This window comes from Ambystoma mexicanum, chromosome 3q (assembly GCF_040938575.1).
Source record: "Ambystoma mexicanum isolate Mex_15411 chromosome 3q, UKY_AmexF1_1, whole genome shotgun sequence".
NCBI classification, from domain to species: Eukaryota; Metazoa; Chordata; class Amphibia; order Caudata; family Ambystomatidae; genus Ambystoma; species Ambystoma mexicanum.
Window position 1 is genome coordinate 42,383,912 of NC_090926.1, and position 27,516 is coordinate 42,411,427.

The window sequence follows — 27,516 nt, forward strand, 5'->3', positions numbered from 1 at the left end:
TCCCATGTTCTCTCCATTTTTATTCTGCTCCTCCCTCAGATAACTGCCATGTTCTCTCAATGTTTGATTCTGCTCCTCCCTCAGATACTTGCCATGTTCTCTCAATGTTTTTTCTGCTCCTCCCTCGGATACTTGCTATGTTCTCTCATTGTTATATTCAGCTCCTCCCTCAGATACTTCCCATGTTTTCTCCATTTTTATTCTGCTCCTCCCTCAGATAACTGCCATGTTCTCTCAATGTTTTTTCTGCTCCTCCCTCAGATACTTGTCATGTTCTCTCATTGTTTTATTCTGCGCCTCCCTCAGATACTTGCCATGTTCTCTCAATGTTTTTTTTCTGCTCCTCCCTCAGATACTTGCTATGTTCTCTCCTTCTCCGTCATCATGCTGAACACGAGCCTGCATAATCCTAATGTCCGAGACAAGCCGCCTCTGCAAAGGTTTGTGGCTATGAACCGTGGCATCAACGAAGGGGGAGACCTTCCAGAGCACCTCCTGACGGTAAGAGTCCTACAGAGTCTGTGGGGGAGTCTTCCAGATAGCGAGATAGTTTGCCTTGTCAATCTGTGCAATCTAAAGTCACACTTTAGAATTTAGTTAGGTTGACTCAGCCCTTCATCTTTCCGAGGTTGATACATTGAGAATCATCAAATTGGCTAGCAATATTATTAAAGTGCTTAGATGTAGGGGAATACGGCATAAAGTGCTATGTATTTTTTATATCATTGTTCTAATGACAATATTCATCATAATGGTTATAAATGTAAAATAATAATAATGATAATAAGAATACTAATAATAACTATTATGATCCGCAGGAAAAAAAAGACCCTTGTAAAAATCGAAAAAAGCTTTTTGATTAAAATCAAGAAAAAAAAAGAATAACTATTATTAGGATTTATGTGAATTTAACGAAAAAGGTTTAAACCATGTTTTTAACAAAACGAAAATACCGAAACAAATACCAACTTTTTTTATTTTCCCCAAGTCCCTGTTTCTCTATGATTATAACCCAACCCCTTCCCAACCTGTTTTAATCCCTTACCCCACCCGCATATATATATTTAATACAGAATTGAGTGTTTTTTCAGTATGTTCTATTTGTTAAACAAGTTATTCGTTAGCATGTATCTGTTATTATTACTGGATACCCTATTATTATTAGGTTAATATTATTGTCCGGAGGAGTGTGGGGTAGTACTTCAGTGAGTGCAGTGGTGTTCTGCAGGCAGGTGACTTCCGAGAGTGTGGCAGGGTCCTGAACTGAGTGCAAAGGTGTGCCACAGTGATTCTGGAAGATTCCAGCAAGGAAAGCAGGGTAGTTCTATTCATAGTATGGATAAATATATCAGGCAGTGTTGGAAATCATAGGGGGTCATTACAAGGTAGGAGGTAGCCATGGCGCTATTAGCAGCATGGCTACCCCCTTACCGTGTACTGGGTCCGGGTTCCTCGAATGAGGAATTACCGGGCCCCTCAAGGTCAGAATGGCCCGGTAATTCCTCATTCGAGGAACCTTCCCCATTCCCATTCGAGCCCCCATAGGGCTCAATGGGAATGGGGAGGGTGCTTACAAAGGGCCTGTTAATAACGGGCCCGTTGTTAGCACCCTGGTCTGCTCGCCGGACCTGCTAAGGGCACCTGGTAAAACCAGGCGCCCTTAGCGGGTTCCCGTGAGCAGACTCGTAATGAGGCAGTAAGGGGTTGATGGCTCCGGCACCATTACTGGCGCTGTTAACCCCTTACCTCCTCACTCAGAATGACCCCCATAGTACAGAACAGGCATAAAGATTGCGGGCCGCATTACGAGGTAGGAGGTAAGGGATTACCGGCACTGGTAAAGGTGCCGGTAATCCCTTACCTCCATATTCCGAGGTCCCTTAGCGGGTCCCTTCCTTAACGCCTGGTCTGACCAGGTGTTAAAGACGGGACACGCTAAGGGACTTCAGAGGGAATAACGGTACCGCAAATTGCGGTACCGTTATTAGCTACTTCCCCATTCCGATTTAGCCCTATGCAGGCTCAAATGGGAATGTGGAATGGTTCTCACAATGGGGACTTACCGGGTCCTCCAAGGTTGGAATGACCTGGTAAGTACCTATTCCGAGAACCCGGACCTGGTATGCCGTAAGGGGGTAGCCATGGTGCTAATAGCACCATGGCTACCTCGTACCTCGTAATGAGGCCCTGCGTCTTGTAAGGTGTGTGAGAACATATATTAGTAAGTGGCAGAGAGCATGGAGGGAAATCACCAGAGGTCTTCAGGAGCATGGAAGAGTTCTGTGAGGTGCAAGGAAGGGTCCTGCAGGGCATTGGTTAACCCCCTACAAGGTGCACATGTGTTCTACATGGACAGAGCCATAGCTCAAGACGGTGTCACAGAGTCCAGCAGAGAATGTGGCAGAGTGAAATGTCAAGGATGAAAGAGTCTTGCAGAGAGTGTGGCAACGACCTACATAGAGTCTGGGAGAGTTCTGAGGGGAAGTCCATGCGGCAGTTATTGCACAAGAAGCTTGCATGGAATGTGGACTAGACCTGTGTGGCATCTAGGAGAGTTCTCATGGAAATGCAGGCTTTGCCTGCAAGGAGTGTGGTAGAGTAATAGAGGTGGTGTGCACGGGTCAAACGAGGAGTGCGGTAGAGGGCAGGTGGGGTTGTACCAGGAACCAGCAGACAATTTGACAGAGACCAATTCAGACTGTCACTGAATCAAAAAAAGGGTGTGGCAAAGTCCTAAAGAGAGAGTGGTAGAGGTTTTGAAAGGAGTGTGGGAAAGTGCCCAGCCAAAAAGCGCGACCAGACTTAGCATGTCTAATGATATAGCTGGTTGTGTTAGAGACTCCTTTAGGGAGCATAATCTTGTGTTAATGCCCAGGCCTGCTAATTGCGACTAACAGAAACGTGACTAACTCAGACAGTGTTTGTGCAAGTAAGGAATGATTGCCGTTGCCAGTCAATATGTCCGGGTTATAAATAGCGAAAGCGTCCCCTAGAGTAGTTCAAAGAGGACAATGAATCAGCTCCTTCAGACAGCTTGACCTGTAGCTAACCCTTAAACACAGAGAGGGCAATTACTTGGTCACTTGGATGAATGAAAGTTACAGCCGCCATCTTTAAAAAAAAAAACTCTTAAAATGAAAGGAAATGGAGTTTAAAGAATGTTTTAAAATACTGCCAGCAACAAGAAAATCATATGGTTTGCTTTTTCAACATAAAGCAGTATAAATGAGGCGGCTGTTCATTGGCAGTTGAGAATTTTTGTTTTTTCTGGGGTCTGTCAGGCACAATTTCATTGAGTAGCATTGCAGAGGCTTTCCTCTTGGCTAAAGAGTTCGACTAAAGGACACCTCCGATGTTGGGCTTGTATCGTCTGCGTGATTCTAGGAGTTGCCCTCAGGCACGAGCAATAAATCCTGAGGCGAAGCTCAACAGGAGTTCCAAGATAACATTGTCCAGTCCTGAAAGAGATTGAGCAAATGGAAGAAATGACAGTGATGTGTTCAATATATCATAATACCCTAGATCTGCGATACTCTGATAGCATATCCTGATAGTAGAATAGGCCATTTCAGCTGAAAACACACGTGCTTGGCGCCACCTAGCAGCCATCACTGGAAGACCACTTCCACATTAGATCCACAAAGCAATGCAGTATGAGATTACAAAGCCGTTCGCGATTTTGCTTTTTCCTTCTAATGAGGACATTGTCGTTTCCTTATAACAGCAGTGCTATTTTTTGCTCAATCCTGAAGAATATATGAACAAAAGTTGTGTTTATCAGACATTGATATCTGACAGATATGACATCACCCCGCAACATCTTGCTCACACATCATATTTATTGTTCTTCATTTGTGTAACTTAACTTGAATTCTGTGAAAAGATTCAATTTGCCTGAAAGTATGTACAGCCCAGAAATATTGGAGCAAAACTACACCTTTCTATTGCATATGAGATATTTGATTGAGAGCATACCACTTATAAAAGTATATTTTTTCAATTGCCTTCTTCTTTTAAACATAGCACTTTTAACTAGGTTTACCTCAAGAAAAAATGTCTAAGTCTTCCGACAGAACTTTAGCCTAGTTTAGTTAGGTTTAGTTTTGTATTTGAAATTCATCAAGGGCCTTGTTACAGACCCCAACTGTAACGCTTCATCCGGGCAGCAGTGCACTACCTCTGGGTGGCAGCTACTGTTACTTTTAGTTGATCTACTCGGCCAGAATGAACCGTGGAGATCTCCTCCAAGAGAAAGTGCAACTGAAATCCCTGCCAGAAGAAAGCAGAGCTGAGATCCCCACCAACAAAAATCACAACTCAGATCCCCACTGGCATCAAGCACAGTTTAGATCCCGACCAGCAGAAAGTACAGCTGAGATCACTACCAGCAGAACGTGCAGATGAGATCATACCAGCAGAACGTGCAGATGAGATCACCACTGGCATCAAGCACTGTTTAGAGCTCCACCAGCAGAAAGCCCAGCTGAGATCTCCACCACCAGAAAGCTCAGGCGATCACCATCAGCAAAAAGCCCAGCTGAGATCACCACCAGCAGAAAACATGCTTAGATCCCCTCCAATAGAAATTGCAACCGATATCCCTTCCAGAAGAAAGTAGAGCTGAGATCCCAACCAGCAGAAAGCAGAGATGAGATCCCCAACAGCAGAACGTGCAGCGGAGTTCTCCACCAGCAGAAAGCACAGATGAGATCAAATATCATTAGAAATTACAGCTAGGATCCCAAAAAGCAGAAAGCACGGCTGTTACCCCTGTTAGCATAAACAGCTAAACTCCCCATCAGCAAAAAACACAGTTGATAATCCTGCCAGCATAAACAGCTAAACTCCCCATCAGCAAACACAACAGTTGATATCCCTGCCAGCAAAAACAACTAAAATCCCCGTCAGCAGAAAACACACATGAAAAGCAAAAAAGCACAGCTGATCTCCTTACCAGCACAGATAGCTAGAAACCCCCCATCAACAGAAAACACAGCTGATATCCATGCCAGCATACACAACTAAAGTCCCCATCAGCAAACAACACACATGACAAGCAACAAGCACAGATGATCTCCCTATCAGCATAGACAGCTAGAATCCCTCATCAGCAGAAAACACAGCTGATATCCATGCCAGCATACACAACTAAAGTCCCCATCAGCAAACAACACACATGACAAGCAACAAGCACAGATGATCTCCCTATCAGCATAGACAGCTAGAATCCCTCATCAGCAGAAAACAAAGCTGATATCCATACCAGCATAAACAGCTAACATCCCCATCAGGAGAACACACACATGAGAACCAGTAAGCACAGCTCGTAGCCCAGCCAACATAAACAGCTAAAATCCCCACCAATAGAAAACCCAGTTGTTATCCCTGTCGGCATAAACAGCTAAAATCCCCAACAGCAGAAAACACTGCTGATATCTCTGCCAGCATAAACTGCTAAAATCCCCAACAGCAGAAAACAAAGCTGATATCTCTGCCAGCATAAACAGCTAAAATCCCCATCAGCAGAAAACCCAGTTGTTATCCCTGCTGGCATAAACAGCTAAAATCCCCAGCAGCAGAAAACACAGCTGGTATCTCTGCCAGCATAAACTGCTAAAATCCCCAACAGCAGAAAACACAGCTGATATCTCTGGCAGTAAAAACAGATACAATCCCAAACAGCTGAGCTCCCCGCCAGCAAACAGCACAGCTAAGATCTCCACTAGCAGACAACACAGCAGATATAGCCATCAGAAGAAAGCAAAACAGAGATACCTGTAAGCACATAGGATGGCTGATATCCCCACTAGAAGAAATCACAGATGATATGACAGGTTATTTATAACGCGTTTAATACCCAGAGGTTTCTAAGTGCGGACCTGGGGATCGAAACTGTGTGGCTCCGTGTGGTCTTGCTTTCAAGATAAGCACGTTACTGCTGAGCTATCCTACCGAGATGAGATCCCCACCACCAGAAATCACAGCTAAGATCACTATGAGTCTAAAAACACAGCTGAGGTTTCTATCCGCATACAGCACAGCTGAGATCCCCACCAGAAGAAACACAGCTGAGATTCCTGCCAGCATAAACAGCTAAGATCTCCATCCACATAAAGCACAGCTGAGATCCCCACATGTAGAAAATACAGCTAAGATCCCAGCAAACAGAACGCACAGCTGAGATTTCCCTGAGCATGGCACTTTGAGTGGCATTGTGCATATGCACAGGGGCGAGCACACAACAAATGAGACCTTCGCCCTCCTAGATTTGCAATCCACTTCAACATAGAGTGGCATCCTAAAATGGCGACGATACATGGGCCTCAGACCATCTGCCCATACACCACAGCGGGAAATTTGGGATACCAACAGATTTCTTTTTTAAACTCATCCCCAAGCAACACTCAACAGGAGTGTAAGTCAAACAATTGCGCCCATTTTCTGCTTGACCTGTCAGGGAGGAATGACTTTCTGCAATCCATCTCAACGTGGGCTTTACATCCAAGAGAGGAAATCATTTCAACAAACCAGTTAAAATGGCATTTGCCCTAGGGGACAGCACGTGTATTGTAATGGGGGCCCGGCCATTTGTAATATTGAAACTGTCGAAGTAAGCCAGCATCAGGGTTTGTATTTTATAGATCTTCCTCTGAGGGGTATCAAAAGGAGATCCATGATTACTGAGTGGGCGATACAGACAGCCTAAGAATGTGTCAATGGAATAATGTTAGATGAGTTGATGGGTCCTGTTCCATTCATAGCCAAACTATAGATATATTCTATTTTGTCAGAGAAATATTAAGCATGCACTGGGCAAGAAGGGTTGTCAAACTGGAGAAAGCTTTTTATTTTTATTTTTTATTAATAAGCATTTGCGTTCGTTTTAGCATTGTTTAGCCCTAGTTTCTCAGGTTTTTTTTGAGGGTCGGGGCTCACTTGTCAACACCAGGCTTTTAAGTACCACAATAATAATAATATCTGAAATTGCTTTGTTCATTCTCAAAGCTACCTCACTCCTTCACATGAAGGGTTTTTGCCACCACGATGATTTTGGTGCAGTTATGAAAGTGTTACCAGCGGCTTACCTTTGACACCTGAAAAGGGAACAGGAGTAGCCTCTTGTGGGGTGGGCCGCTGCTTTCCTTTTGCTTACAAAATTCATTATTGTGTGAGCTAGAAGCTTCAAGACAAAGGGCCTCATTACGAGTGCGGCGGTAAGGGGTTAACAGCATCGGTAAGGATGCTGGTGCCGTTAACCCCTCACCGCCGCATTCCGAGGTCCCTTAGCGGGTCCGACTAAGGCCAGCTGGTTTTACCAGCCGCCCTTAGCGGGAGCCGCTGAGGGATCAGGGAGCTAATAACGGGCCCGCTATTTGCGGGCCCGTTATTAGCTCCTTCCCCATTCCCATTGAGCCCTACGGGGGCTCGAATGGGAAGGGGGAATGGTTTTCAGAATGGGGACTTACCGGGTCCTCCAAGGTTGGATTTACCCGGTAAGTCCCCATTCTGAGAACCCGACCCGAACACGATTTTGGAGGCAGCCATGGCGCTAACAGCACCATGGCTACCTCCACACTCGTAATGAGGCCCAAAGTCTGTACGTGTTGACTATTTTGTATTCAGTGGTATATGTTAAAATGTCATTGAATAATTATGGGCCATATTTGGAAGTGATAAAAGTCAAGGTTTCATTGAATTTTTTTGGTGGGTCTGGTTACGCATATTTACATATGTGGGTTTTCAATTGTTAGCAGATTTTCATATAGGGCAGATCTGTAGCAAGAATGTACAAGAGTTTTGCCAAGGATGTCCCTTTATTATATACTGCTAAGGCATGCTTTAGACCTGGTACTGAATTAGCAATCCCACAGTTGTTGGTCTATAGGGGACCTTTTAGATGCATTCTCAGTATGACAATTATTATTAGAAGGTAAGTAATGTAAGGGTGCAGAAGTACGAGTCTGACACAGCGGTGGCATGCTTGTTGGCAAAAACTTTTATTATAAAAGTAAAGAAAAGGATACACCCATCTTGCTCTATTTCTATGGGGGGTTGCCCTGCCTCAATAAAAACACTGAGGACTCTGTCAGGATGACCATAAAAGTAAAATGTTCTCCATCCTGCTCCGAAGCGCTTTCAAGCACTTCACTTGTGTATAAGCTCTTTACAATTAAACAATTACAATTTGAAAATTACAAAACCTATTTCTGTCCCTTACACTAAACTTAGGAAAAACCTGGGCGTCTTCTTGATCCAGAAAGAATCTACTCTTGCTCTCTGTACAAAGCACTATAAAGTTCCGTTCAGGGTGTGAAAACACAATAATTGACATAGTTCCCAAGTATTTTCCCCCTTGTTTCTTCCTTCCACTCAAAATGTAGTGCCAAGTCTGGTACACCATCCTGCCAGATTTGACTGTAGATTTCAGAACTACAGCAAATGTATCTTCCTTTTGAAATGGGTCCTCGACCCCTTGTTTCAACATCTTGCACTCTTTCACACTGGCCCCAGATCACTCTGAGTTGACTGGGGCTATCCCAACTCTTTCACATTGGTCCCAGATCCCTCTGGGCTTTCTCAGGTTCTCCCCAACTCCTTCACACTTTCTCGGGTTTTCCCCGACTCTTTCACATTGGCCCCCAATCCTTCTGGGTTGTCTCGGGTTCTCCCCAACTCTTTCTGCTACTCCTTTCTCCCCAGAGTGGGTCCCAGATCCCTTTACATTCCCTCTGGTTCTCCTCGACTTGCTTTGCGCCTCAGACCCTTGAAAGTGTCTCTTCCTCTTGTATGGGTCATGACTCTTTTGTTTTGCTTTTGTGGGACTTGCCCACCTTCATATGGGTACCAGACCATGGTGTGTTGCTCTGCCCAAATAAACAGACCTGTTGACTCTCCTGCCAGGTACTGTTCCACATAGGATATGTTACACAGTTTGTTTCAGCTTCTTTTCCCTTCTTTTTCTTTTGGGTCTCTAATGCGGTTTTACTTGTGTGATTCATTTGGGTCCTAGACCCCTTTATACTGGCCTTCAGGACACTTGGTTCACTCCCCTACCAAGTGTTTACTGTTGCCGGTTGTGTCTTTGTCTTAATATATTTCTTTGATTCCTTGACCCATACGTTATTAACTCGTCCTGGTAGGATAGCTCAGCAGCAACGTGCTCGCCTTGGAAGCAAGACGATACGATGCAACACAGGTTCGATCCCCGGGTCTGCGCTTAGAAACCTCTGGGTATTAGGTGTGTTATAAATAACCTATCATATCATATCATTCCACTTGTATTTGGTCCTCGACCCTCCTTAAGTTCCACTTGTTTGGTCCCCAGCCCCTCTCATGGACCCAGGCAGCACTTGTACCCTGTTTTCTGGGTCCTGCTGTGTGGCATCCTCCTCAGGCTTCTGTGACTCTCTGGTTGACCTTCCGATCCTCTACTGTCTGCTCACGCTGTCTTCCGCATGTCTGCTTTGCCTTCAGTTAGTCGAACTGCGTGGCTTCTCTACAGGAGGCCTCCCAAACCTTCAGTGCACTGGGGTTCTTATCTCCTTCTCACAGTCTGCTGGATCTTGGCTGCACCTTCACAAACACTGGCTTTGTTCCACTGACTTCCTGGTCTAGAGCTTTTTCCTGTCTTTCTCCATCTGCGGAATTCAAACTTCGCTCTCGGTTCCTCTTGAGCAGGCTTGATGAATGCCTTAGTCCATCTTCTGATTTGTACTCGGTATAACCTACAACTCCAACAACTAGACTGCACATACTGGTTTTCAAAGATGTTCCGCATTGCTCACCCCTTCCTTCTCATCAGAGTACAGACCAGCTGATCACCATGGAGTTCAGTAGCACTCTTCTTCGTCTCAGTATTATTTTGGGACTTAGTTTCCTCAACTCTACACAGATAGATAGAGGTGTGGGGAACTACAGGGTACTGAGTGTTGTTAAAGGAAGGAGGGGACCGACATGAAGGAGGAGAATACTGAATCTTCCCAAGGTGATCATCACTGCTCCCATGGAGGGATTCCCTCCCCATGAGATCCACCCGCCGATTAACACTCCAAGTGAGACTGTCGGGTAGCGGCCTCACCTCCCTGGCCTCATGTGAAGGGGCTTCCCCGATGGAAGCAGTGACAATACCCTAGGATTCGTCACAGTTCGGTTATAGCTAGTAATTTCCCCCAAAAATCTCAATACAGGAAAGCAAATGGGCAAGTCCTATGCACCAAAATATATCTTAGCGTAATCTTGAGGCCATCATAAATTAATCATTCTCGTAACAGAAGTGTCAATCGGTGAGAAGTCCACCTCTTTTAAGGATATGATGGGCCATTCACCTGAAGAGAAAAGGAAAGATAGACTTGTAAGGAACCTCCTATGTTCTACAAATGAAATACAGATGGCCTGTCACTTAGAATCCAACAGACATTTAGCTGAGGGCAGCAGATACCAGTAGAAAATGTAGGCAAGTGGCCATTACCGACAGAGTCAACCCGCTGCATCAGTTAATATCAGGAACTCAGGTAACCATGCCTCTGAAGTAATGGTGACAGAGCCCTTTAGGGCAAAGCACAGGAGTGGGATCTTCCTTACGATGTGCACAAGCACTTCCAAGTGGCCTTTAACGTATCTGTCTTGAAGACAAAGCAGCTCCTCAGTAGGAACTCATGCGTAAAGAAGGATTTGCATTTTGTATTTGTAGAGCAGAATAAACCACATCTGGGCCCAGATTAATTGCTTTATGTTGGGAATAAAGAGAAACAGAAGTGATAAAGTTAGTTAAACAAATGATTGCTTTGCAAAACAGGGGAAAGGAGTCCATAGTGTGCAAGCCAACAGAAAGAGAACTGCACAGATGAGGGCCTAAACAGAAAAACACCTATTTTCATGATGCACAAAGCAAGATGTAGGAGCAATCAACTATTGTTTGTGAGTAGAACGAAGGAAGTGTGTGCTAATACATATAAATCATCTCAGCAATATAGGGTTGTGCAAGATAATTCAGGCATTTAAAGACCAAGAACAGGATCTTAAACTTGATCCTCTGATTGACTGGTAGCCAATGCAGAAATCTGCACAGTTTGGAGATTGGGAAGAACTTATCTGAAACTCACAGCCTTAATTGAACTGTCAATAACAAGACTCTTGACTTTGTGTGGGAAACAGAATGGAGATCAAACAGGAGAGGCAACGATTCAGACCTTGAGAGATCCTTGATCATGTGCTTATGGTCAAATTGGATCATCAGAGTTTTAGAAGGATTGAGCAGCAATCTATTAAGGATCATTCACTGTTTGACTTCAAGCAAACAATCCAGGATATTCTGTAAGGAGTCTGTTGAGTTAGTGACATGTAGATAAATATATGTGTCAACAACATATGAGTTTTATTGGAGGCCGTAGTTGGAAAAGTGAGACTTCAAAGGTCGAATATGGATATTAAAGAGCAGAGGAGACAGCGATGAATACTGGTTTACTCTACAGGAAATAACAAGCAAATAAAAAAAGGGAGCCACTGATTTTAACATGTTGGGTGCGATCCTTCGAAAGCGAATACAACCATCCATTGCCTGCCTGGAAACATCTTTAATTTCGGACAGCCTTAGCAGTGAGGTATTATGGTCTATGGTATCGAAGGCTGCCGAAAGATCCAGCATAATGAGTAGGGTTAAGGCACCCTCTCAGCATGTTTTAGAATGTCATGCCATACTGCCACCAGTGCAGTCTCTGTCCTATGAGCTTGAAAAAAGCCTGACTAGAAGAACTCCAAATTGGAAACATCCATTTCTTCCTAGATACCTTTGTCCAGGATGACTGGATAACATGCTTGGATCTGACAGCACCTATTTATTGGTTGGGATATACTCAGAAACCCTTGTTCACGTGAAGAGGCAAAAGATGGCAATTTATATGCCTTCACCTCTGTCTAAAATAGGCCTTGTGGTGTTTCACCAAATGCTTGAGGCTGCTGGTAGCTTGCTTTAGATATCAACAAATTTGATACATAAGCAACTTAAAAAACACTCTCATAATGTCACCTAGTCTGGTGAATTTAAATGCTAACCTGTTCAGCTCTTATAGTGTTTAAGTGCCCTGGTAAGCTTTAAGAAGCCAGTGATTCAAATGACAAGGTCTAACAATTTTTCAGCATGCATCGTGGCCATAACACAGGGGGTTATTAAATTTTTGTGAGTGAAGATATATTCATCAAAAAGAAGATACCCAAGAGAAATCTATAGACATGTCCTACTCTCTGATTAATTCTGTAGAGCCAACTTTAACCAATCTTGCTGCTCAAAGATATGGTTTTTGTTGTTGTTAAAAGCATGTTCTGGTTTCCTTCTGATAGATTCAACTGTTAGGTATTAATTGCTATCCTAATTTATATTCTAACAATGGGCAGGTATGTTTATGGAAAAAATGCACTCATTTTTTATAGAACAAATATGTTTACATTTTTAAATAAATGCTATGGCTCCTTCTGCCCTTACTTTTTGTCTAACTAGGCCCTACATTTGTTACCTGGACATTTACTCCTTTTGAGGTCCGAGTTGGGATTTAGATTGATGGGCTAACTTTCCCTTCTGGTTGCCCGAAGGTCTTTATTTTTTCTGTTTATTGGTTACTTGCTGTAATGATTCTCTTAAATTATGACTGGTTTAGTTCTCTAGAGTTTGTAGTGTTACGCCTCATTATGTGCGTACACTTTATATTCTTATTGTTGTCATTTGCTGTCACTCTTTCAATGATGAACCTGTATCTATCATGCAAATCAAAGGGTGGGGGGTCTAAGAAACAGTAAGGAAATCAATGGTAGATTTCATGTACAAAGCCTAGTTTTCCGAATCCAAGGAAGTAATGTTATTGGGTCTTATAAAACACAACTTGTGACATTTGCATGCCCGCTTGTTACTTTGGGGTCTGATTGGGTGGTTATTGGAAGACGAAGGGTGATTGTTCTTCTGAAATCATGTCACAACACACTCTTAGAAAACCTGTTCTGTTGCAGGTAAATGTCAACATACTAAGGGGAGTGTGGCGATGAGTGTGTTGGACAGTGATGTTCACAGAATGCTGGGTTGTCCGTTGCTGAGAGACATAACGAGACATAATCGTATCCTGCGTGATCCTATGCATTGATTGGTTTTGGCATGACTGTCAGTGTGTAATGTGAAGGTCAGGGAAAAAATGAGGGCGCATGGTGCACATTGGAACTTACTCTATTCATGAGTTTCGTGGCATGAGAAGGGCTGTGGCTTCTAGGATGGTAAGAGGTATGTGTAAGTCACAGAATAATTTAGTAAACCGCATATAACTCTGCAAGCCTATCATAAAGTTACAAACATTCAATTGTACAATCTGACATACCACACCAAACCAAAGCAACACATTTAACATGGGATGCGTCCCTCTGTTTCCCAAGGAGATTTACTGTAAACACAGTCCATTTGTAATCAGGGAATGAAATGTAAGTGGAGGAGTGATGCTAAACCCCTCCCCCCGCGCCCCTCTCCCAGATTTCCCATAGTGTGCTACTAGTGTTTCTGGAAGGTGTGAATGGTTTGGTTGCTAGGAAGAGCTCGCAGTGATATGAAACATGCACACCTCCATTTCCCCTTGCCAATGTGCAGGGGTCAGGAGAAAACAGTCTGATGCCTCCATAGCTTCCATTGTTCTTTCACCCAGAAGGTGCCCAGGCCTTTTGCCTAATAGGGCATTATCCGTTTGACAAAATTTACTTAATTTCAGGTGCGGTTGAAATCCTTGGTCATTTGCCCCAGAGCCTCGAAATGAAAGACAGCTGTAAACTGTGGGACCTCTGGGGCCTCAGCTGAACATGCTCTTTGTGTGTAAGTGGAGTGCACACGCAGGGATATAAAGTTTGCCGGACTGGAGTGAGAACAAGTTGGAGAGCTGGGCCAAGTGCAAACATAAGGCCTGATTCCACGTTTGGGGGTATTACCTCACCAAATGTGTTTTCCATGACCATATACGGTAACCACCGGGTGTTTGGAAAGGACAGCACAATTCCAAGTCCTGCATGTGGCAAGTACCACATTACAATTTTCTCCAATGTAATTTAAGAATTTCAGGTTGTACTGTTTGCCTATAGTTATATAGCAATGCTCAGCTTATTTAAATGACCTTTTATTTGTCCTCCAGTGCATGGTTGCCCTTTTGAAGTTTCAGTGCTAAGTAAATTCATGTGGGTGCAGTGTTTGCTGGTTAGCAGGAGCTCTTTGCTTGATGGCCGATGGTGGTGTATGGATTTGTGGTTGGGCTGTTAGTTTATATACGTTAGGTAGGATAGTTGCCCTTTGACTGGGCATGCTGTTGTGTGATTTGAGAGGTAGATGGCATGCCTGGGCTAGTGCACTAGGATACACTTTAATTGTCCCCAGTCCCAACAATACAACCCTTTTCTCTTCCTGTTTCAGAAGCTGTACGACAGTATCAAGAGTGAACCCTTCAAGATACCAGAAGATGATGGCAACGACCTGACCCACACATTCTTCAATCCTGAGCGTGAGGGCTGGCTCATGAAACTGGGTAAGGGATGGACCAGAACCGTAGCGGAAGCTGGAATATGAACTGTGTGAGCTAATCATCACTTTCTGTATAGGAGCTTCATGCGTTGAATTGTCATGGTCCTGATAGGAGGAGCATAAGCTGAAAATATACCCAGGAGAGCAATGGGGTGTTTATAAAGATCAACTCTGGGCTTGGGGTGTCAGGCCTAGACACTGGAAGGGCAATCATTCAGGAGTTTACTAAGACTAAACAAACATCCACAAATCCATGGTGTTCTACCTGATCTGCGAGATGGTCAGGCAGATGTTGATCCTATTCTACCAGACCTCCATTTTGATTTCCAGTATTGCCTGCATATAACAGTAACCAGGTTTCCTGTCGATAGCTAGAGACATTGGGGGTCATTACGAGTGCGGAGATAAGGGTTTAACGGCACTGGTAAGGAGGCCAGTGCCGTTAACCACTTACCGCCGCATTCCGAGGTCCCTTAGCGGTTCCCACAAAGGCCGGCTGGTAAAACCAGCCGTCCTTAGTGGGAGCCGCTAAGGGACCCGGCAGCTAAAAACGGGCCCGTAATTTACGGGCCCGTTATTAGCTCCCTCCTCATTCCCATTGAGCTATATGGGGGCACGAATGGGAATGGGGAATGGTTTTCTGAAAGGGGATTTACCGGGTCCTCAAAGGTTGGAATGACCCGGTAAATCCCCATTCAGAGAACCCAGACCCGGACACGAGTTTGGAGGCCAAACTCGTAATGACCCCCATTCTGTCAATAAACTCTAAATAAAATAGAAATCAAATTAATCATTTGTTGTCATTGCAGAAATGAGAGCCATTTTTCCTTAGCTGATCACACTCATTTAATAAAACTCAAGAAGATAAAATGCTCTGCTGGCCCAGCATAGGGGAATCTGTAACTGTCAACCCACTGAGCTATACAACAGCCACCCCTCTCTCAACTTATCTTGACACAGGAATATGAACTAGTTTGGTGTTCTGGGATACAAGAGAAACTATAATCTAGAGTAAACTGCAGTAGAAATGAAAGAAATACTGATGCTACTGACACATTCCATACATGGTAGCAATCAGAAGCCACCAATCCAGCTGCCTCCCTCTTTTGTAGCTCTTTTGTTGACCCTGTGGACCCCGAGCAGAGGTTTCAGAGGCAGAGCCAGTGAAACAAGGCTTACACAGCTCTAATGTCCACAGTTACCTTCTCTACATCCTACCCATTGTCTCTAGCCTCTCAGCCACTAACAAGAGGTGACCAAAGGGTGACAGCGCCCATTGCCCCGCCCCTAAAATCATAGCATCCTTCTGTTGGATGCTTGGTGGGGCACAGAGGGCCTTAGCAGTCTTCTGTTGTATGCGTGGGGGGACACAGAGTGACTAGGGCTGGAATCTATCTGCATTAAGCTGAAGGGAGGATATACCACCACCAGGAGATGGCACGGTGGGGTTAGCCTGTTCAGCTCCCTACTGCACATAGGTTCAGCTTGTAGCCATGGCAGAGGGAAGGGATCCCTAGTTTAAGGTCTCTTTCAGGCAGGTATAGTAGCATCCACTTGTGCAAGAGGTTTATGGACTAGGTTTATGGACAATCCTTGGCTGTCCTTGGTTTTACCATGGTCAACCTTGGACACAGTCCATGAATGCCAATGGTTTGTACATGATTTTGTCCCGGTTAAGCCTTGATAACCATGCATGGCAAACAGCTATAGGGCAGACTATGGAGAATCCTGGTGTAATGGTCCCATGTACATATGTGGCTTTCCTGACTCTTCTGAGTTTGTATTAACCTAACTAACCATGGGTAGACACAAACATTTAGATATTTTGGCATGTTTGCTTAAACCTTGCTTATTTTACCTGTAGATTGATCATATTTTGTGGTTTAAAACTTAAATGAACATGGTAAGTAATCATCACTCCAGGAAAGCACAGGAGCCACTGCATGGCAGCAACGTCAATCCCTTGCAACAGGTCCTTGTTAGCAATACCAGAGTTGCTCGTTCAGATAAACTACCAGTAGGAAAACAGAGATCTTGCAAAAATATAGAAAACAGACCTTTGATATTAGATCAGGTTTCCCTGTAGAATAGCAAGTTGATGCTCACTGGAAGCCCCGACATTTAAGGCCCTAACTATACCAGAATGAGTTAAACTATAGTAAAATAATCGTCACAGTGTTATACTGAAATACCCATTTACATGTGCCTTATGACCTATTATAGGACTGCATTTGTTCCTGATAAAATGAAAACCATCCATCCAGCTCATGCCAGAAACACCAGAAGTGTCGACTAGATAGATGTGTTATGTAGATTAACCACATCATAAGTCACAATTTGTACTAACCCTCACAAGATATCAGTACTACAATTTGTTAGTCATATGAAGACACAATATGATGGCTTTTGTATGTAATTCTCCATGAAAAAGGAGTTGGAAATTGGTGAAATATATACAGTAGCCTACCTAGGCTTTTTAAAAAAAAACATTAATTGGAAAATAAATTGTCACATATGAAAATCAATATTGGTGCACTCTTGTTTATGTAAAGACCAAATGCCATAGGGCCTCATTACACGTTGTGCGGTAACCATGGCGCTATTAGCGCCATGGTTGCCGCCGGTATTTTAACGTGTCCGCCTTGGTGGATGGCAGAATTACCGGCCTACTCCAAGGTGAGCGGGGCCGGTAATTCCCCATTCACCAAGGCCCTTCCCCATTCCCATTTTTGCCCCCATAGGGCATAATGGGAATGGGGAAGGTGGTAATTACGGTACCTTTGTGGCACCCTACTTTAACGGCTGGTAAAACCAGCCGTTAAGGTCGGGTCCTGCAAAGGGAACTCGTAGTAAGGGTTTACCGGTACCGGTGCCCTTACCGGTACCGGTAAACCCTTAATGAGGCCCATAGTACTTAGTGCTATATCACACTACGGCAAGTGTCATAAAGGTGGGTCAGTCTGACATTACATGGGCATGGCAGTGATTCATAAACAGTCCATGGGCATAAAGCAGGGCTAGAACATGTATGAAAATGTATATACATTAACAACTCAGTTTACCATTGTTACCATGGGCAACAGAAGAAAAGGGGGATAGGTGGAGCAGACGGGGCTGATTCTGTGGGGATGGGCACCGCTTCTTCTCGCACTCAGGGATCATTTGGGGGTTGGCAGGGGTCACAGCCATGTCCCCTGTGTTCTCCCTTGCTACCCCTGTAAAAAATAAAAAATAAAATACATTTTTTTCAACTGAAGCTCCTGGATAGGAGGGGGGCCCGCATCCCATGCCGCCAGGGAGCCCCGACACACCGGGTCTGGGGGTGCCCAGGCGCAGTCTTCCACCAGCAGACTGAAGACTGGGCCGGGGCTTGCAGTGCGAGAAGGAAGTGCTCAATAGGGGTTGGAGCTGACCATGACATGTGACACATGTGTGGCACATGTCACATGCCACATACAGCTGCAACCCATTCTGCTTCAGCTTCCTCACAGCTGATATACAGGAACCAGGAAGCTCTCCCAGTTTCCTGGTTCCTGTTTGAGGGGAGCACAGAGGAGCCAAGGCTGCCCTGGAGTGAGGGATCAAATCTGGAAAAACCAGTAAGAAGGCACTTTTAAAAACAATGTGATGTGTATTTTGCATGTCTGAAGTGTGTGTCAGATATATGTATGAGCTATGGGTCAGTGCGTGGTGGGTGAATGAGATGAAATCTCATAGTCTGTGTGTTTGAATATTCTGGTGGGTGAGTGGGTGTGGGACTGTAGAGAATGCAGTGACAGTGGGTCTAAGAGAAGGTGTATGAGTGAGTGACTGGTGGGTTAATGAATATGAATGTGATAGTGTGTTTCAATGTTCTGGATGCGTATGTGTCTGTGTGGAGAATGCAGTGTGAGTGTATTCGACAGGTGTATGGGTCAGTGAGTGGTGGGTGAATGAGTAGGAATGTGATAGGATATGTTTGAATGTCCTGGGTGGGTGGGTGCGTTCCCATGTGGAGAATGCAGTGCAAGTGGATGTGGGAGGTTTATGGGTGAGTGAATAGTGGTTGAGTCAGTAGGAATGTGTGTGTGTGTGTGTGTGTTGACTTTGCATGTTTTACTGGTTTTACCGGTATTAACTGGTATTTTAGTTCATGTGTGCCATTATCTGGCTAGATGGCCGTTATGGTACAGCCAGTTTAGCCATTGCTTACTTTGGCATGACATTTATTAGGCAGTATCTTTAATAAAGCAAGCATGATAAGAAGTATTACCTTGCTATACTGATGTTTTGGTGTAGCGGCCTGCATATTTCTTACTGTAGCATGACTTTTTATTAACTGAACATCTATGTTGAAGCAACGATGATAAGTATTCTTATGGGTCTAGACTGGCTTACATTGGAGCCAGTTTGTAAATGTTTGCTTATTGTGACATGTCACTTTTAATTGCCAAACCAACAGGAGTATTTTCTTACATAGGAATACTGACGCATATAGGCAGAGCCAGCTTTGTGCCTAGTGCCACTAATGAAAAAACATCTCAAAGCAAACATGAGCATGTTCTTATATGGGAATACTAGCATATGCTGGTGGAGACAGCATAGAAATGTATGGGCACAGCCAGCATGACAATGTTTTTTATACTGGCACATATTGAAGGGACCGGCATGACAATGTATTGGGAAATGCGCTTGTGCACTTTTGGTGACTTGCATCTATTGTACTTTTTTTCATGAGTTATCCAAAACCCTGCAAAACCGATTGTAAACTGTCTGGGCTTCCACCCAAATTTTCACAGAAAGTGTGCTGTGTAATGCACCATTTTAACCCATTATTCAAAACATTTTCACATGGGAGGAGGAAGAAGCCGACTGATCCCCCTCAAACCCGTTTTCGTTAGTTTGGCCCCAATCGCAATGCTCAGGGGCAGTTGAATATTTGTGGAAAAAATGTACACCCTCCAATAAAACAACTACCTAGCCACTAGTAGTAGCTGGTATATTTTGGGACCATGCACTGCCCCCTTTTTTGTACGCTAGGTGAAACATTTAAGGTTTCATTAAAAAATATATTTAATTCTTTCACTTGGAGTAGTGCATGCCCCTGCAGCAGCTTAATTATGGATATTGCGCACACGTGATGGCCACGCCCGGGGTGTGGCATGCTCTGTGCTTTATTAAGGAGCTCGGGGGCAGCCCTCAGCATGGCTCGAAGGGGGCCTCCACATTTTGTCCCAGGCTACTGATTGGGCCCTACTCACCATGATCGCAATCAAGTGTGATGTGAATGGTTGAGAGGGGCCGCAAACTCGACCAGGACTCTGCTCTGGTGCAACACTGTTTAAGAAAACAAGCGTTGGATACAGAGTCTCAGAAGTGAGAGAACCATGGAGTGACTCACCCTCCCCTCTCAAACTCCTTCTTGGAAAGGCCTTTGTGGAAGCTTCATCCACAGGCCGGTCCTGGGGGGAGGGGTAATTGAATAACACACCTTGCACACAGAGCTCTGAATATCATAGAGTGAGACCCACTCTTGAGGGAAGTGCAGCCCCCCACTCCCCACACTGCACCCCGTTAAAAAAGATTGAAGAAGAGTCACGTATCAAAGCCTAGGACATTAAGGTGTTACATTCGGCTCTGGGTTGTGGGGGACAACAAGTGGTTGCTTGCCAGAAAACTTAGAGATAAATGCACACAGAGACAGATGGCCTCAGCGTACACCTGCACAATAGGATTCTTCTATCGTAGTGGTAGCTGACTCATAGCCAGGGAATTTTGTTCATACTAAATCCTGGTCAATGATTTAATTTTCAGGCCCTGCTTGTTCAGCATTTTGCTACTGGGTAAAAGTGCATTCACTGCACAGCATACATGTCTAATCACCATGTGTTCAATATATAGCTGCATGGTGCCTTGTATTTGGAGTACCTCCATGTGGTAACCTCCAGGTGTATGCTGATGTCTCAGAAGTGCTTTGAACTGGTGCTGCGAGCTTGACACTATTAATACCAGGCATCTGGGTCACTCACCATTGCTTATGCCAATTACACTTGGTTTATACTTTGTTCATGTACACCTGGATAGAGCACATTTTCCATGGGTGTGGTATTGTAATGCTACTGGCGATGTTTCATGTGTCACAATACATGGCCAATTGAAGCAGCACTTTGCAGAAGTTGCTTGCGCTTACAGATGTGAGACTGTACCATACCTGCTACATGATGCTTATTTGAAACTGGAAGGCAGAACTAGATCATTTGATACAGCATCTGGCATATGATGGCAGGACCAGGCTTGTGAGTTTGTGTTGCTTGAATGCAATGACATTGACTAAGTCTTTATCCGCCACACAATGGGCCTCATTACGACCCTGGCGGAGTGGGTTTACGCCAGCGTTATTCGCGGCGGACCCGTCCGCCCTACTACGAGTTCCCGTAGCGCCATGGAGCGTTTTCCGCCTGTTTTTTCCGGGCGGAGAAATCCATGGCGCTACGGGACCTTGTTGTTGATTACGCCACCGTATTTAACGGTGGCGTAATTAACGCCTTCCCCACTCCCATTATACCCTATGGGGCAAAAATGGGAATGGGGAAGGGTAAAATGGGGAATGGGGATTTACCGCCCCGCCAAGGTCGGAATGGGGCGGTAAATCCGCCAACCCCCATGGCGCTATCGGCAGCTTTCCGCCGTGCTCCATGGTGCATTTGGCGCCACGATTTCCGCCAGGGTCGTAATGAGGCCCAATGACATCACTTCGACTTTTGAGACTGCACGGGACATATCTTGGCATCACTTGATCATTTGAGGCTGTACTTTGCATAGTATGACTGTAGCAGCACATGAGGCTACATCTGGCAAGTGCCGGGGTATAGGAGGCTGAACCTGCCGTGTATTTGGCTGCAACAGGGATTGTGGTGAGATTGGTTGTGTGAGGCTAGAACTGCCATTAGATGACGGTAACTGGTTACATGATCTGAAGCTCGTGTGCCTGGCTATGCCGGCTTCGCCATGCTAAATAAAGTCGGTGTTTGTCTTTCAGTGACTCTTTGGAGTTTTATGAATCATTCACTTATGGTACTTTTTGTATAATCTAACATCAGTGATGTCACTTCCTGTGGCGTTACAGGGGTCAAATATCATGTCAGATCATCATAGTGTTCCACCTTAGCAAATTATAGGCTGATCTCAAACACACTTATTTTGAGGCAAACTCGTTGAAAGTCAGTCATTAAAAAAAAAAACAAGAGTACAGTGGGGAGTACATGCTCTTCCACAATAAACAATTAGGAAGTGTGTAATGATAAGTGAGGAAGAACTCGTCTTTCCCTGCCCGAATAATAAACAATTAGGAAGTGTGTAATGATAAGTAAGGAAGAACTCGTCTTTCCCTGCCTGAATAATGTAGGATTGAACATCGGTTGCGGCTGCATGACCTACTGTGAGTTGAACGTACTTTCTTCTGATTGGGATCACCTGGGATTACAGTACCTTTATTGCACTAATACATAAAATGCATGTTGGCTTGACACTACTCCGAGAATGAACATGCTTTGTATGGTTTTATGCATTTTATGGATTGTAATGTTTTTTACACTGTCATGATTTTGCATGCATACATTTTTGATGTTTTATGGATTGTTATAGTTTTGTATTATGTTATATGGTGTGTGTGCTTTAATGCCAGAATGGCCGAATTAAAGTTGCAATAATAATAAAAACAAAACAATGAAGTTCCAGACCAGAAAGAAGCACCAAAATAACCCTCCTTGACACTAGTATTAACAGTCTCGACCTAAGTGTCTAAGGCATGGCAGGTAAAATCAGAATTGCGTAACATTAAATGGTATTTGATAAACATTGCCAAGATATAAAATATTTGAATTGCATATGGTTTGTATACTCTGTGTTTTCATAACTTGTATATAATTTATGTGGGATTTGAAGTGTATTTTTGTATTTTTATGATGGTAAATATTTTAATCGATTGTTTGCAATTGTTTTGCGCATGGAATTGTAAGGGGATTCATCCCGAAATAAGCTTTGAATGTCTGGACTTGACACTTGCAAATGTATCTTATGAACTAGTGATGCCATCCAGTCATAGTAAATGATCTTATTTGACCACTCAGCTTCCTAAGACATGGTGGTGCATGCCAGCCTGTGAACCAGACTCAAATCCCAGATAGCTATCAAAGGCTCAGCTCTGTAATGGCTAATCCTTTCTACACAACCAAACCAGCAGGGTGAGATGTGGGCATCTCTAAAACCACCGCCCTCCCTTGCTGAGTCCTTCAAGCTTCTTCCTTGTTCCGTTTGTATGCACATTGCCTTTCACATTCATTTTGGATCATTTTGAAGTAGATTTTACCTGCCTCCGGGTTAGGTGCGCTTTACAAATGTCAAAATAAATAAATAAATAAAATCTAAACCGACAACACAGAACTGAGAATCCATTTAGGCTATTCCAGGAGAATAGGGCATCCAAAATCATATAGCGCCTATCTGGAATACACAAGTGAATGTTGCAGAATGACCTCTGCCTGAAACGAGAAAAAACAGAGATCCTGCTTTACAGACGAATGCCCTAGCATCCATCTCCACATTCTGACCCGGGGATCAAATCCCTCGCCCTGCTACAGTCTCCATGGTTTAAAAACCTTGCCATCACTTTCAACCAGATCCTCTTCTTCAACAATCACGTTTCTTGTACCATGAGGAGTTGCCCTCTCATGTTTTCCTTTATTTTATTGCTAATAGTGCAAACCTATTTGCTTTACAAAGGGGGTGGGGGTTCCAGCGTTGAGATTGGCGTCATACACGGCAGGGCAGTACTTTTGGTGGAGGGAGGGTTGGATTTGTATTCATACATATAATTAATCTGCTGTGGAATGCTCTCCCATTCACAAAATCCAGTGTATCCAAGCCCTGGTCCTATCCAAAATGGATAATTTCAGGAGTCCCCCCTAACTAAACAAGCATTGGCAATGCCAATAGTTTTGGTGTTTACTCCAGTTGTTTGCATTTTGCATCTATAGGCACCAGGTGCAAGGAAGAGACTGCAAACGTTCAAAGGAGGATGTGATGAGGGGTGCAAGTGGGAAATAGAATGACAAGGAGCAGAATGACAGCAAAGGAGTTGGCCATTGACAGAGGGCGCCATCGATAATGTGTTTGAGGATATATGAGCAAGAAAGGGCGAGAGTGAGCTGGTAAAAAATAAAGCGAGAGTGGCAGTAAGGATGAGAGGGTATAGGGAGAGAGGGTAAGGTTGGTGGTGCATTTTAGAGTTTATATAGGGTGGGAGGAGCTAGAGAGATGCGGTAGCATGCCTGGTGGGTGTAGAGAGAAAGGGGTGGAGTTGAGTAGAGAAAGATTGCTAAGGATAGGTGAGGGTAGAAATTGAATGTACTCACTTAGGAGAACTCATGTGTAGTTAAGTGAGAGTGAGCTTAAATATTTTGCCTAGTATTGTACACTTTGGTTAAATACTGTGGAAATCTTGCCCGTTGCCCATAGCAATCACCTGTACGCAGGTGGCAATCTGTTTAAAATTATCCTGGCCTCCCAAATGTCTGGCATAGCTGCCAACCAGGCCAGACTGACGGGCAACAACTGCAGTCCTGCGTAGTATGGGCAGCCTGCCAGCTGCAGTCTTTGGTTAACTTTCTGATTGCCAAAAAAACCTGTCAAATGGGGCAACCCAATAAAGCATGATGAAAGAAGACTGCACCACTTGTTAATAATCCCAGAGCTCTAAAAGCAGCACCAGCATTGCCACTTATTGAATCCCATAGAGATTAGGTGAGGGAATGGATACACACACTTGCGATTTTCTCACTGAACCACTACAGGTTATTGTCATCCAATCATAAATGCATGTGCTCTGACAATTCGTAAATACTGTCCATAATAATAAACATAAGAACACATAAGGCTATTGATTACATTAACAAGAACTCAGAAGATACATTCAAACACGGTTGACAATGCAGAGAATCAATTCTGAACCACGTGAAAAGGGACTGAACTCAGTTACGCCAACCGATGGATCGCAAGGGAACATGAACTAAAGGACTAAGGGAGGGAGGGGGGCCTTGGGGAGGAGCACACAGAGCAGACACAACTACTCCACTTCCTGCAACATTTGTCCGAGGCCCGAGATGTGACCGTGTGGCCTTAACACTTGTAATGTCCTTGGGGAAGGAGCCTTTCCCTCCGGAAGTCCCCCTAGAATGCAGATTTTAAGTTTGAAGAAAAGGACGCTCACTAGTTAGGGAGAAAACAGAAGCTGTTACAGGGGGTGTGTGCTTAGAAGGATGGAGCAGATGAGGCACAAGCGCTGCAGTGGCTCAGCTTCTCACCCCCACCTTGTGACTTTGCGTGGAGAACATTTAAATGCTGCAGGTTTGGTATGCAATCCTGGGAAGCCAAATTGCGTACAACACTGGCAAAGGGTAACCCACATCCTTGCTTGCACTTCAAGGGGTTGTCAACAAATGAGAGTCGGAGCCCTGGGCCTGTGTGAGGCGCTTCGGGAGAGAAGGTTGGAATGGCTGTTAGATGTGGCGCCTGTCAATGCAAAGATTGGCACACAGCCTCCATGGGACTCACGTCACTCACCTCAACAGAAGCTAGCCGTGGTGGGCCCGCTCTACGAAGTACCCATCCTGTCTCTCAGCACGGGATGCAAGGCCTTAGACTCCAGGCGTAGACCCAGCTCTCTGTACAGGCACAGCAGCAAAGACATGCCCAGGCCGGCACAGGGGAGGGAAGAGGCTGAGGAATACAAGGCGGAGGGATACTTTTAGCCACATTTCAATGTAAACCTGAGGTCACCGTCATTTTTCCCCAACTCTATCCCGCTAACTATTGCCAGTTAATGACTGTAAAGCCATGTGCGCTGTTGCAGTACGTCAGTAATAGATTGTAGGTGGCTAATTGACCTTGATCACTAATGTAGAGTGCGGGTCTACGCTCTCAGTTCATCACAGAACATGCTGATAAACCAGGCGTCTCTGTGCTGAGCGTGATGGTACTGTCATCACGTCAGCTCTGTGAACGGCAGCATTGGTTTTGCTTTGGCATGGCAACTGGCCTGCTAAGCGATGAAATGGCAGAAGCACATCCCTCATAGAAGCAAATCATGGCCCGGCCCTTGCTTTGGCTATTTCATTCAGCAAGCGTCGGTCAGTTGCCATGCCAACGCGAGAGTCTGCTCCCAAACTCCCCTTTCTCTCTTCGACTTACAGTACCAATGTTTTGGCATTAAGTGGCGCTAGAGCCAACAAATACGCCAAAACCAAAATTAATCATTGGACTAAAGACTGCAAACTACAAGAGCAAGTCTAATGTTTGGACTGAAAAAACAAGAACAAATAATAGAGGCATTCAAAAACATGCACTGATCCGCCATTCAGAAGATAATAGTGTTCCAATTTCTAAGCATCATCACGAAAGCCGCTTCTAAGAGCAGCCTAAAGTCCCTCGTTGATATAAAGAACCTTAAGGGCAAACCCCAACAGCACACTGATCCAAGGAGCCACTAAAATGAAGAGATTCAGGGAAAGAGGTTGGGCATTTCATTGCCCAACAATGTGGAATGCACCGCCCCAGCAACTTATGGTTCAACAAGACCATCTAAACTTTAGAAATTATAATCACCTTTTTGTGTAAAAAAGCCTTCCCCAACAGCTGATGTCTAGGTCTAAAAAACATGCACCTATTACCAGCTGATCGCCTCTGATTGTGGTTAAACCGGATATTTGTCAAATAGTTTATCATCAAGTATGGAAAGCCGTGCTCTGTACAGCACTGGAAAGCCTTGCCCCGCGTGTACTGCCTTTTCTGTAATTTATTTTTGTCGTTTGTCAGGTAGTTTATACTGTCCACCCGCCCCCTATGCCCCTCCTTTCCTTTATAGGTTCTCTAAAGTATCTGAATAGTAATTGGATGATTCATGACACCAAATAAATACATGAATTACTTCCGGCGAGGTGTGTGTAGTCATTCATGCAATGGCACTTCCTCTCATTTCATGAAGCAATGGAGGCCACTCCTGCTACCCCAGATGTTTTGGTGAGTTGATGTTTCTAGTTAGGGGACGTTCATTAGTCTCGGAAGCAGAAGTGTCCATGCATGCTCATTACTTGCTTTGCATACACCACCCAGAATATTCCTGTCATGGCGGTAGAGACCTCCATCATCAGGGATCCCTCCTCTGGAACTCACGACTGCTAAATCTTTGCATCGAGGCTGATCGCATGAAGTGCTCAAACCTCAACTCCTTATCCGACTCTGAGTATTTCATGACCGATTGCTATCCCTTCCCACTTCCCTCGTCCCTTTCACACTGTAGTGATCAGAAGAAACCACAAAGTGGTGTTTAGCACTGAACACATTACACAAATATATTAAGATAAACAAAATACGCATTAATACTTCACCCAGGTGAAATTTCATAAACAAAATGTGCTTGGTGTGAATTACTTGAACTTAAAGTGTGTCTTTTCCTTGGCGAGTCAGGGTTCGAAACGTTGACATCTTTAGAAGCATGACGGGATAGGCCATGTTCCCAAGTTCTAAACTCTCTCTTCTTGATTTTTTAGGTGGACGCGTGAAAACGTGGAAGCGGCGCTGGTTCATCCTAACAGATAGCTGCCTCTATTACTTTGAGTTCACTACGGTATGTGTGAGAGAATATATATCATAGGGCCTCAAATTGAAAAGCAAAGGGCCTGAATAGGATGTGGCAGATATGCAGTAATGCCATAATGAAGCATTAGTGCACACACTAACGGGCTCTATTGTGTGGAAGTTGCCCTCCTCCCAAGTTAGTGATCCAAATGTGAGCGCGTAGGTCAATTAGCACATAGTGGTCAATGAAAAGGGTTCTAACGCTATTCAAGCTTGTGCAGGGAGAAAAGGGGAAGCATCGCCGGTGTCCTGCTGGGACCGCTTCTCCAGGTTTCCTTCCGAATGCCCAGTGCATACACATCACAAAAGGA

General features: G+C 44.4%; 1 protein-coding gene across 1 annotated transcript in view; it reads left to right on the forward strand.

The window, feature by feature from the left end:
- CYTH4 (cytohesin 4) overlaps positions 1–27,516 on the forward strand; it is a 265,456-nt gene that overhangs the window by 227,233 nt on the left and 10,707 nt on the right. The window contains exons 8-10 of the mRNA XM_069653034.1: positions 353–501; positions 14,426–14,537; positions 27,118–27,194. Of these exons, the coding sequence (XP_069509135.1) occupies positions 353–501; positions 14,426–14,537; positions 27,118–27,194 (338 nt within the window). The remainder of the gene's footprint in view (positions 1–352; positions 502–14,425; positions 14,538–27,117; positions 27,195–27,516) is intronic.